Source organism: Dama dama, chromosome 5 (assembly GCF_033118175.1).
Source record: "Dama dama isolate Ldn47 chromosome 5, ASM3311817v1, whole genome shotgun sequence".
Classification (NCBI taxonomy): Eukaryota; Metazoa; Chordata; class Mammalia; order Artiodactyla; family Cervidae; genus Dama; species Dama dama.
The window spans coordinates 92,575,015-92,588,062 of NC_083685.1; the positions used below are offsets into that span (position 1 = coordinate 92,575,015).

At 49.7% G+C, this 13,048-nt stretch overlaps 1 protein-coding gene across 8 annotated transcripts in view; it reads left to right on the forward strand.

Annotated features, from left to right (window-relative positions):
• RPH3AL (rabphilin 3A like (without C2 domains)) overlaps window positions 1-7,928 on the forward strand; it is a 137,066-nt gene extending 129,138 nt beyond the window's left edge. For 5 of the 8 annotated variants that reach the window (XM_061143033.1, XM_061143040.1, XM_061143037.1 and 2 more), the window contains 3 exons: window positions 2,928-3,041; window positions 4,532-4,679; window positions 6,716-7,928. In XM_061143033.1, the coding sequence (XP_060999016.1) occupies window positions 2,928-3,041; window positions 4,532-4,679; window positions 6,716-6,719 (266 nt within the window). In that variant the 3' untranslated portion in view covers window positions 6,720-7,928. The remainder of the gene's footprint in view (window positions 1-2,927; window positions 3,042-4,531; window positions 4,680-6,715) is intronic. The other 3 variants (XM_061143035.1, XM_061143034.1, XM_061143038.1) reach the window with 3 other exon arrangements.
• Window positions 7,929-13,048: the final 5,120 nt, after the last annotated feature.

Here is a 13,048-nt window from a genome sequence, read left to right on the forward strand (position 1 = left end):
AGTGGATTAGAAACAGGATTGGGTTTGCATCACAGAGACCTCTAAGCTGAGGCTTGGCCCCCTGCTTGAAATCCCAGACACAATGAACAACAATGCTTGAGCCAAGGGAGATGCATTCAAAAGGAAAGAGGCCTCGGCTGGCTGCTCCTCTGCTCTGCGACACATTTGTGAGCTTAGTTGTCATCTGGGGCTGTTCCCCCCCTTCCACGGCTATGGCCCTTGGGGTTCTATAAAAGGAGACAAAGAACCAGCCCACTGACTGTCACTTGGGGAGGTTTACTTTTTCTAACCCTTGCACGGCATAGGCACCATATGGGAACCAGGCAACATGGCGCCCAAGCCCCACCTCCAGGGTTGGGGCTTTGGACAAGACATACCCCTCCCAGCAAAACATGCTCTTGCAACATAGCTCAGCAGTATTCTTGCAACTTAGGCCCACTCTCAACCCAACACTGTGAGCAGTTACCACAGATGACAGGGAGCAGAGTGAAGGAGTGGGGTGAATGGGCTGGCCACCATAACCCGGAGTCTTGGGATGTCCTTTCCCATCGTCTCTTTCAAGCTCTTGGTATGTCGTGCTCTGCCACATCTGCGCATTAGCACCAAAGGATCCAGGCATTATTTCCATACCATGAAGCCCCATGTCATGTCCCGCTATCCCCTACTGGCCCAACCTCATATTTCCCACCCCACCCTAGAATTACAAAGATCCAGCGTATCTGGCACGGGGCAGGCAGAACATTCCAAGTCAGGAAGAAGGAATAAATTGCCCTTAAGCATCTCTACCAGAGAGATGAGAAAACCAACACAGAGATCAGTCACCGTGTTCACCTCGGGGACTTCCCGCTGCCTAACAGGCTGCTGGACACCCTCCTGCTGGGGGCAGGGGCAGAATATTCCAGATCCCTTTGCATCTGCCCCAAAGGAGAGCTGCTTGTTCACTCCTGCCCCCTCACACTCTCTTAGTCTGGGGACCCACAGGGTTGGCGGTTAGTCAGTCAGTGCATGAGTCAAAAAACACGTAAATGCTTATAAAACGAACGCCCATAAAATCAGATCTCGGTGGGTTCTTGATCAAAGAAACCCAGTCTGGGACCTAAAAAGCAATTGCAAAATAAGTCAGGCCTTTCCTTACATTTCTCAAATACAACAAATGGGACGGGTATGTGGATCCCAACCCCTTCAGTCTCCATCTCCTTTTGATTCTCGATCTGGAAAACCCAAAAAGCCAAACCAGAACTCTGCCTTGAGGGCGAGGAGAGAAAGAAACACAGCAGAAAGAGCAAAATCCTTAAGCAGACAGAGGAAGTCAAAGCTGGAAACAATCCGATAGCATCCCTGTTGCCCCACCCCCAGGGTCAGGTCTGCGGGAGAAGCATGCCAGGCTCAGTCATGGTGTGATTTGGCCCCTGCCTTCAGGAACCTTCAGGTCTGCTGGGGGAAAACACACACACAACACTTAAAGCAGAAAGTGATTGCTGCAGGTGTAGCAGAATACACAGCATGTTCAGCCAACCAGGTGGAGACCATAGAGGGCTTCCTGGAGGAGGTGGTACCCAAACTAAGCCAGGAGGAGAGGAGTGGGCAGGGAATTCTGGGGAGAGGAAAGCCAGTCCCTGCAGGAGGTGCTGACAGTTTCGCAGGAGCTCCAGGTGGCCTGGGGCCAGAGGAGCCTCAGGTAGGAGAGCTGGTTGTGCGGTTGTGGGGGATGAGGCTAAAGAAGTAGAGGAGGGTAGGAGTTTGGGCTCTTGCTTTGCTGTGTCTTTAAAGTGAAAGTGTCAGTCGCTCAGTCGTGTCTGACTCTTTGAGACCCCATGGACTGTAACCCGCCAGGCTCCTCTGCCCATGGGATTCTCCAGGCAAGAATACTGGAGTGGGTTGCATTCCCTTCTCCAGGGTATCTTCCTGACCTAGGGATTGCTTTACAGGCAGATTCTTTACTGTCGGAACCACTTAAGCTCCACTTCAGTTTAAAGAAAAGGAATCTGCGAATCACAGGCAATGCAATATAGATGCAGTTTAGACATGAAAGACCATGTGGGCTGATCTCAAAGAAGCACCCAAGCCCTACATCAAAAGATTGGCAAATGGATGTACATTTCTATGCTTAAAATGAAAATAGAGTGGTTAATGTATGAATAGATCCTGTATTATGACTCCCACTGTTGACTAACCAGCCAAATATGGTCCCATTTAGTCCAGAAAAGAGGGTTTCTACCACAGTGAGTGTTCACCGTGGGAGGTCCCCCTCCCCTCCCCTCTCGCGGGATTCCAGCCCCACCAGCCTGGCTCCCTTCTGCATTCACAAGACCCCACTGGGAGTTGCTGGATGAGCTGGGATGAGAGCCCAGACCTGCTGGCTCTGAGTTCAGTTCTCCCAGTGGAATCAGAGTGGTTATAAACACAGTCTGTGGAGCCAGCCCACCAGAGTAAGCGTCCCATTGTGGTCAAGGGCCTCAGTTTCCTTGCCTGGGAAATGGGGACAATGCTATTTCCTATCTTGCAGAGTTGTTCTGAAGCTTCTGCTAGTTAGTGTATGTTAGGGGCCTGGAGCCCTCTGTCAGGTCAGCAAGGACTGGAATTATTCCTGCAGGGCATCACTGGATGCCTTTAAGCATTGCCAAGTGCACGCTTCAGAGTGGTTGGGCCTGCACCAAAGTGGATAATCGGCTCCTCCCAGCGAGAGGTTTCTGATCCAGCCCCAGGGAGGGGCTGACATGTGGAGATGGGCTGCCCCGGCACTCACCTCTCCGCCTGGCAGAAAGGAGTCCCCTGGCATCCCCGTGCCCCAAACACCAGGGCCAGCGGAGGTCCCATGCCATCTTCTCTCAGCAGGAGGAGGAGGCCTGCCCTGGTCCCCTGTGTCAGACACACCTGCTGGCAGTGGCCAGTGGGGCTGACCGCCTGAGCTGATGTGTCTTTTCCAGTGGTTTCCAGCGACAGTGACAGCGACTCTGATCTCAGCTCCTCCAGCCTGGATGACAGACTCCCGCCTGCTGGGGTCAGGGGCCCGAAAGGCAGCAGACCCTGGGGGGAGTCAGGTAAGTGACTGACTCAGCTGGCAGGAAGTGCAGGGGGCAGCGCTGTTTGCTCCCCAAGCCTGAGGGCAGTGGCTCTCCTCCTCCTGTGGCCTCTGCTCCCCAGCAGCTCCTCGGTGGGGGCTGGTGAAACATCTCTAGAGCCAGGAGGCACAGTGGGCCTTTGGCTGGGATGACTGGGAGCTACAGGGTTGGCACCCCTCAAGAAGAGATGGGAAAGGGAGTTCCTGGTGACCTAGTGGTTAGGATTCTGGGCTTTGACTGTGGTGGGTTCAATCCCTGGTCGGGGAACTGAGATCCCGCAAGCCGCACAGAGCAGCCAAAAATAAAAAACCACCACGAACAGGTGGAAGGGAGGCTCAGGTGTCCATGCAGAGAAGGCCTGGGAGCACATTTTCCTTTCCACACATGAAGGGCCTTCCCAGGAAAAGGACCAGCTTCATTCACAGTTACTCGAGAGGTTAGAACTGGGATATTTGCAAGATGTTTCAGGAGGCTGATTTTTAGTACATAAGAAGAAAGTGTTTCAATAACTGCCTCAAGCTGAAAAGAAATGGAAAGCTGGGTGATCTCCTGCCAGAACTGATATGGAAGGCATTCCTGCAGTGGTAGCTGTCTGCGCTTGATAAGAGATGCCAAATGCCTGGAACACATACTTTTACTTCCGCTCCTGTGCCCATGGCAGACATTACTAGTTGATCATGATACTCTCTCCCACAGAGCCTGACATGGGCTGTAGAATCCTGCTCCATGCAGTTTTCCAAATGATTAGTGTCAGTAGGCAGGGATGATGCATGGGTTTTAAACTGTCCCTGGACCAGATGACCTCATAGTCCCCTTTAAGCTGAAGATTCTTAGGAAAGTGTGGAGCAAACTCACCTGCCAGCCTTGGTTTCTGGGGCAGGCTGTATATTTCTGTCCCTCCCCTCACCACCATAGCCTTCACCCTTTCTCTTCATACCAACTCTCAGCTGTGACCAAGCGGGTCCAGGAGACAGAAAGACAGAGTGGAGTCTTGCAAACCCCATCTCTGCTCTCTCAGCAGGCGGGGACTAACAACTGTGTCTGAATGAGGATTCCTTAGTTACTAAAGGCAGCAGTGAATGTCCCTCTTGTTGTGTTAACAGATACACACACACTTCCCCCACTACATGCTCCTTCTCCAAGGGCACTGTCCATTTTCATGTGGGTAACTACTTGTTCCTTAGTTAAATGACCCAAGGGCCCATTCAGTTGTCTCTGTAAGATTGTGGGCCAGTCAGCAGCGGCCAAAGGGTGGGGGTCCCACTAGACCATGGCAACCATGTGAATAGGGGGGGAGGGGGTGGCTGTTCTCAGGGGGAGGGGCTCTGGCAGACAGTCCCATAGATACAGGTCACAATTCCAAATGAGGAGACTTTAGATCAGCTCCCTTGTCCAGGCTGAGTTCCTCCCTGTCTCGGTTCAAGGTCTAAAGTGCCCAACCCGGAGCCAATCACGGGGTCTTCTTGCAGGTGGCAGCGTGGAGTCACTGAAGATGGGGCCCACCCGCCCAGCCAGCTGCCTCTCGGGGAGCCAGAGCAGCCTGGCCAGTGAGACCGGGACAGGCTCTGCTGACCCACAGTGGGGGCCCCGCACCCTGGCCGGACCCAAAGGGCCCCGGTGAGTACCAAGCCATCTGCCAACCCGCCCACCTCCTCTCCGTCTGCCCCCACCCCTGCGCCTGCTCCCCTCCCCGTAGCCTGCCTGGTCCTCATCTGTGCTCCAACACTAGAGAGCGCTGGGGATGTTTTCAATTCTCCACGTTCGCTGAGCACTGTGCCAGGTACTGGGGGAGCCCAGGCAAGCCAGACCCATCCCCGCCCACAGTGAACAAAGGGAGGGACCCAGTCCTCAAGGCCGACCATCTCTATCTGTTCTCAGTGGTGGTTAGCATGCTCAGTTTTATAAAATGTAACCTTTCCAAGTATTTCACCATCCCCATAAAAGTCACAGTAACTCCACCCTGAGAACAGCTACTGTCCACCATAGGGTGTGCCCAGCCTGGGCCGGGTGTGGTGGGGGACAGTCTGAGACCTCCAGAAATTTACCACATAGCTGAAGAAGCCGAAGCTGCTTGCCGCAGACAGAGCCCAGGCCAGAGCAGTACCAGATCCTAAGAGGGGGGATATCAGGACCTGTGGAGCCCGGCCCGCCCTGCACATCCACGGGCAACTTTCATTCTCTTGGCCAAGAAGTCAGGGGGCTTATTATCCCCATTTGATGGGTATGGGAGCCAAGGGCAAGAATCCAAGCTCCCACCTGCCCCGGCCAGCCTGGGACCATCAGGCAGTCGGGGGACAAGGGGGTCCTCACTCTCAAGTGGGAGAAAAGTGTGCAGGTGCAGGATCGACCCCTGGTCTCCTTCCAGAAAGAAGCCCCAGCTGGACCAAGTGCCTCCACAGCCACAGGATCATAGGCACACGCTGTGTGGGTCAACACAGCAGCTGATGCCCCTGCTGCGCACGGGGACGGCTGTGGGAGCCTGGTGGGGTGGGCTCACCCACCAGGAAACCCCAGGGGGGCCCTCATCCACTCTTCCTTCACCCCCCTCCTTCCCGCATTCTCCCTCATTATGAGCATGACAGAGAGGCAGACTGTGACATGGGGGAGTGGGGCGGACAGGTCTCAGGGAGGGAGGCGCGGCGGGCATGGTTTGGGTCCTCTCCCATCACCCTCGCCTCCAGCAGTCCCCCACAGAGGACAGTTTGGAATCCAGCAGGCCCGAGCTCTAGCCCCAGCTCTGCCATCCACACCCATGGGAACCTGGGCAAACTATCAGGTTGAACCACATGCAACTGCATTTTTGTAGATCAAAAATAGTTAAATATTGGCAGTTGCCTAGGGTTCAATCTAATAGTTGATCTCTCGGTACCCAATTGCATTATCACTAAAAGTGGGGACCACATCCTGTCCCTTCCAGGTTGCAGGGAGGGTAAGCTCCAGGGTCCACGTGGGGTACCTACCTGCATAGGTAGACCTGCATAGCTCTTCAGGACATGTCCAGTGGCCACCCGATGATCTATGTGCCGGGTGGCCCAGCACATAGACAGGGTTCCAGGGCTTAAGGTTTACTTGGACAGGACTGGCCTGGAAGGTTTTCCATTCTGACATCCATTTTTTTTTAATATTTATTAAGTTTTTTTTTTTTTTTAATCTGGACCATTTTTAAAGTCTTTATTGAACTTGTTACAATATTGCTTCTGTTGTTTATGTTTTGGTTTTTGTTTTTGGCCATAAGGCAGGTGAGATCTTAGCTCCCCAACCAAGGATCGAACCTGCACCTACTGCTTTGGAAGGCAAAATCTTAACCACTGGACAACCAGGGAGGTCCCTCTCATGTCCATTTGCTCCTGCTGGCATCCCAGGATCACCTGTGTTGATTAGCCCGGTGTAGATGGCCACACTGGAGCACAGGGAGTGGGCGACTTGCCTGCAATCTCTTGGCGCAGTCGAGCAGGGCTGGGCCCAGGGCTCAGCCCCCAGCCCTCCCCAGCAGTCCCCCACTTAGTTTCAGATGGGGTGGCTGCTTCAGGTTCAGGCCACTCCAGCAAGGAGTCCACCTTCCCTGCATTCCATTCCCAAAGTTCACACTGTCCCTCGAGTGGGACTTTGCTTCTGCTCATTCTATTGTGGCCTTTCTTCTCTCTCTCTCAAAGGTAAAAGGCTCACCTGGGCCAGCCCCCACTGCTGACATGGCCTCCGACGGTCCCCTCCACCTTCCCTGGACAGGGGTGCGCTTGGTGCATGGGGCAGACTTTCCAGTGGAAGAGCTTGAGAGAGAGGGGGAGAGACAGCTGGAGTCAGACCCCTCCTGGTTCCTTCCTGACCAGTCCTGGAGCCCTTGGCCGCCAGCCCTGTCGGACGTGACCTCTAACTCAACAAACCAGTGTTTGGGGGGCTGAGTCTGCTCCCCTGCACTCAGTGCCTTTCTGCACCCCTTCTTTCCTGGGAGACCCCCAACCCCAACCCCAGCCACTCCACTCCGCTCTGACCTTTATTTATTGCCCTCCCCACTTCCCAGCCTACTCCTGTGTTCATTTTAAGTTTGCTATCGTCTTGGTTGGACTGGAAGGGCCTTCAAACCCACCTGTAGGGCCGTCCCATGTGCACTGCTGTTTCAGAGGTGGGGCTTTCTCCATATTTGTATTCATGGAAGAAGACATCCAGGCCTGAGGGTGACCCTTCACTGAGAAGCATGGCCCCTAGAGAGGAGGCCAGCGGAGGTGGGAGGAGAGGTCCACCCCGCTCCCCCTCTTGTTGCAGTCCCCAGACGTGGATACAGTCACCTCCCTCCTGGCCCAGAAGCTGCTCTTGAACTTGGTTCTCTGTTGGGTCTCTTGGAAGCCCTCCCCGGGGGTTGGTGGAGCTGGAAAGTGTTCTGGGGAACACTGAATTCATTCACTGAGGAGCAGCCTTCAGTTGAGTTCCCTGCTGGGGTGCGAAGCCCCCTAAGCCATTAATTCACTCCTCTTCAGTAGGCTCGATTTGGCAGAAAAACACTTAATTTAGAGTGCAGGCCAATGCTTCTGGAAAACTCTTCCTGTAGGAGAGAGAACATGCCCGTGTGTGTGTGTGTGCTGCCCACACCCTCCCATCCTTCCTGCCTGCCCCGTGCCTGGTCCTTGAAGGGCCTTCCTCTCCAGTCTCTCAGACCCCCACTATTAGCTCTTTTGCCCTTGTCACTGGCAGACAGTTTAAAAAAAATAAAAGTCCTATTTCCCTGTGACAAGTTATGCTTCAGAATAAAAACAATAAATATTAGAATTTGCATTGAGCCACTGTGTTGATCAAAAGGCCACAATCACTTGTGTGTCTAAGATGCATAAGTAGAGAAATGGATGGGAAAAAAATGTGGTACAGCGGTTGCTGGAACACTTGCTAAGCTGCAGTAAAAGGAATAAGCTAGATCTGCGTGGGTTAGAAGGGCTCATAAACCTAATGTTGAAAAACAAGGTCATTGATATAAAAATAAAAAGTTAAGTATATGTATAAATAATCAAAATGAGTTATATTAACATACATACATATATAAAAATTGTAAAATGGACAAGGACTTCTAGTTAAACACAGTGGACTGAACACATTTGTATGTTCTCTGCCTCTTGAACCCCACCAAAATGACCTAAAGGAATGAAAATGGCATGAACTACAAAAACGGCCTTACCTGTCTGCTGAGAAACCTGTATGCAGGTCAAGAAGCAATGGTTAGAATCAGACATGGAACAACAGACTGGTTCAAACTCAGGAAAGGAGTGTGTCCAGGCTGTATATTGTCATCCTGTTTGTTTAACTTATATGCAGTACATTATGCGAAATACGGGCTGGATGAATCACAAGCTGGAATCAAGATTGCTGGGAGAAATGTCAACAACCTCAGATATGCAGATTATATCACTCTAATGGCAGAAAGTGAAGAGGAATTAAAGACCCTCTTGAAGAAGGTGAAAGAGGACAGTGAAAAGACTGGCTTACAACTCAACATTCAATAAACTAAGATCATGGCATCTAGTCCTCACTTCATGGCACATAGAAGGGGAAAGGGTAGAGACAGTGACAGATTTTATTTTCTTGGGCTCCAAAATCACTATGGACAGTGACTGCAGCCACAAAATTAAAAGACACTTACTCCTTGGAAGGAAAGCTCTAACAAAGCTAGACAGCATACTAAAAAGCAGAGACGTCACTTTGCCAACAAAAGGCCATTTAGTCAAAGCTGTGGTTTTTCCAGTAGTCATGTACAGATGTGAGAGTTGTATCATAAAGAAGACTGAGCACTGAAGAATTGATGTTTTCAAACTGTGGTGCTGGAGAAGACTCTTGAAAGTCCCTTGGACAGCAAAGAGATCAAACCAGTTAATCCTAAAGGAAATCAACCCTGAATATTCATTGGAAGGGCTGATGCTCATGCTGAAGCTCCAATCCTTTGGCCACCTGATGCTGGGAAAGATTGAGGGCAGGAGGAGAAGGGAGCGGCAGAGAATGAGATGGTTGGATGGCATCACTGACTCAATGGACATGAATTAGAGCAAGCGACAGGATATGGTGAAGGACAGGGAAGCCTGGCATGCTGCAGTATGTGGGGTCGCAAAGAGCTGGACATGACTTAGCGACTGAACAACAGCAAAGGCAGCAGCAGTACGTAAGAGAGGTCTAAAACTTTGGAAGATAGAAGAGTAAAACTTGTTTAGTGTCAGCTTCTCCCACCCTCTGAAATGTCTACAAGGGAGAAAGCCAACTAGTCACAAGCCAGTTGGCTCTGCAGAATCCTCCAAATGCTTTGAACATGGAGGGACCAGGTATTCCTAAAGCAGAAGTTCAGGATGGATATGAAAATAGTGTCATTTGGAAAAAGTGGTTGGACCCAAGCCCAGATGGCATGTGACCACCCTTCTCTGACCCTGGTAGAAGGCGGTTTACAGCTGGCCAAGGCTGAGCTAGAAGGATTCTGGCTTGGGAACCCTAAGCCCAGACAAAGGCTGGGGCGAGGCAATAGTTAATGGGGAGACCATCAGCCCCCTTCCTTGGCCAACAGCTGGGCCTGTTCCCCATTCAGCCACCCCCAAGAGAGGACATTATTGAATTTCTCTCTGGGAAACCAAGTAAAGAGAAAAGATCTACAGATCCTGAAATTGACAATTCCCCGGTCTCTACCCAGGTGCTACTGTGGGGCCCGCGTTCCCAAGCCCTGCCCACATGCACAGGGCTTCCTGTTAGCTTTCCTGTGTTGCAGTCGTAGTGACAACAGCTGGGGGCACCAGCAATTGACTAAAACCAACAGCCAAAGATACAGAGACTCCAATACCCAGAAGAAAAGAGTCAGAGGGCATTCCTCTGAAGGTATTTGTCCATGAGACAGGAAGAAAGTGTCATTTTTTAAAAGGAAGTGTTAAAGCTCTTGAATATTAAAAATATATATATATAGCATAAATTTTTAAATGCATTATAAGGGATGGAAATATGGGAGAAAACCTTCTAGACAGTAAAACACTGAAACAAAGAGATGTTAAAATAGGGAGAAAAATCCAAGACAGTTGGACAACCAAAAGATCAGATCCATGCAGAAGGTCTAATTTCCAACTGAAAAGAATTGCAAGCCAAGAAATAGAAAATAGAGGAGAGAAAATTGTGGAAGAAATGATACATATTATTTCCCAGAACTGAAGAAAAAGAACTTCCATAGAGCAAGAACCTGCCAAGTGCTGGGCACAGTGACTTAAAACCACAGCCGTGTGGCCAGCCACCAGCCTCATGAGCCACCGTGTGGCAATACCTGCAGATGAAGATGCTCCTGGCCTGCAGTGCAGTGACCAGAAGTCTTGCTAAAACAGATTCTCACCCACCAGGTCTGGGTCAGGGGCTGAGCATGCTTGTCCATCAAGTTCTGTTATGATGCCGATGCTGCTGGCTGGAGGACCACTATGTGGTCCAGGGCAGTGGTGGTCACCACTGGCAGCTCATTGCAGTCACCTGATAAGCTTGACACACGCTCACGCTGAACACACCCCCAGAGATTCTGGTCTAATCAATTTGGGGCCCAGCCTTGATATCAGGATTTTGTGAAGCTTCCCTGATGACTCTGTGTGCCGGCAGAACTGAGAATCATTGCCCTATAGCAAAACTCTTCTCTGTGAATTCCAAAAGATGTCCATGGGATGTTTAGAGCAGTACCTTTTTACTAGCTAAAAACTGGGAACAACCTCAATACCATCCACAGAAGAAAAGATCCATAAATTGTGATAGAGTCAAACATGCCCCGCTCAGTAGAGAGGAGTCTCACAAACAATGCTGAGGAAAGAAACAGATGGCAGAAAAAAATAAATACATTATGACACCATCTCTGTGGAGATTTTAAAACATGCAAAAATGTTATGTATTAACATACATTTTATGCAGTGGAAGAATAAACGCATAGGAAGGATAAACAACAGATTTCAAGATACATCTTGAGAGGAAGAGGCATAAGGAGTGGTTTCAACTTTACTGGTAATGTTTCCTTCATCTCAGTGGTAGATTGATGGGTTTGTAATATTTATAATATTTCATTATATGTTATATTTGTGTTATTTATATATGTCTGAAGTCTTTCCATATAAAAAATATAGGAAACATGGGAATTCCCTAGAAGTCCAGCGGTTGGGACATTATGCTATCACTATAGGAGGTGCAGATTCATTCTCTGATTGAGGAACTAAGATCCTGCATGTGGTGAGGAGTGGCAAAAGAAAAAAAAAACTTTAGGGAACTCTAGCAAGCCTTTTTTCTTTTTTTGGCTGCACCATGCAGTGTGTGTGGGTTCTTAGTTCCCTGACCAGGGATTGAACCTGTGCACCCTGCATTGGAACACAGAGTCTTAACCACTGGACTGCTGGGCAAGCCCCCCTAGAGCAAGCCTTATCATGAAATTTCAGGACACCAGGGGAAAAAATCCTAAAGGAAAAAAATCCTAAAACCTTCCAAAGAGGAAAAAAAAAATTAACAAGTCATATACCAAGAGCCAGGGATTACAATGGCTTTGAAATTTTCAAATCAAATTTTGAAGCCAGAACACAGTGAAGAAGTATCTTCTGAATTCTGGCAGGAATTGATTTCTAATCTGGATTTATATCCACCCAAATCTCAATGACAGTAGAATGAAAATATTTTCAGACTTGTGAGGATTCTTTTTTTTTTTTTTAATTTACCTCCCATACATTCTTTCTCAGGCAGCTACTACAGGATGTGCTCCAACCAAACAAGGGAAAAAATCTAGGAAAAAGGATATGGAGACGCAGGAAACGAGCTGACACAGCAGAGGGGCAAAGAGAGTCCCCAGGATACTGGCAACAGCTGTGGTCAGGGGCTAGTGCCAAGCCAGCCCAGACTGGAGCGTGAGGACAGATAAGGTACACAAGGATGTACAAACAGGATAGGAAGCATCCCTGTGTTAGATTGAAAATAATATCATGATAGTTTATATCATGACATATAATATACAAAGCTGAAAGATCAAGAAATATAATCAGCAGGAGATTTCAGTACAAAGGTAAACACCTGTGGAGATGGCTAAGAGCTCTAAGAGTTACCAAGAGAGGGACTTGGGAGTGGGGGTAGGGGATTGTTGCCCTATGTTATAAAGTTTGCAGGACAATTTTTTTAAATTTATATTTATTTGGCTATGCTAGGTCTTAGTTGAAGCATGTGGGATCTGGTTCCCTGACTAAGGATCGAACCTGGCCCCCCTCCCCATTGGGAATACAGAATCTTAGCCACTGGACCACCAGGGAAGTCCCCAAGGATAATTTTTAAATTGTGTATTATGGAGGCTGCAGGGGTTGGGTCCCTCTCCTGGACCGGGCCTGGTCTGGGCATGGGGTTCTGGTGGGAGCTGAGTGTGGTAGCTTGTGCTACATCAGGTCTGAGGGGTCTAACGGGATGTTGGTCCCCTTAGATGTTACGTTTCTAACAATGGAATTTTTAATGGAAAAATACGTATCAAATAGGATAAACCCACTGTGAGAGCACTCAGTCCATAGCAGGTAAGTAAATAAGGAGGTGATGAGGACCGGCTTGGCAGAGAAAATACAGCCCCAAAAGGTCCCTGTGTACAAATATCCAGTCTGCAAGGAGCTGTTGCCTCTGCCCCTCAGCTCTCAGGAATCCCCTGAGACCCCTCAGAGCTGATTTAGCACAAGCCACCACACTCAGCTCCCACTAGAACCCTGTGCCCAGACCAGACCCAGTCCAGGAGAGGGACCCAACCCCTGCAGCCTCCAGGCTGAATCCCAAATGTGTTTCCTAGAGGACTGATAGAGTCCTGAAGAAGTTTCATCACATATTAACCCGGAAGCCCTCAGCTTTAGGGCAGACATGGATGCCGAACCCCCTACCAGGGTCTGGGAGCTGCCAGGAGTCAAGGGTTCTTTGTGGGCTGTTTGGGAACCTAGAAATCCTTTCTTTACCAAAAAAAAAAAAAAAAAGGATTGTTTTCTGAGTCTTCAAGCAGCCAACTC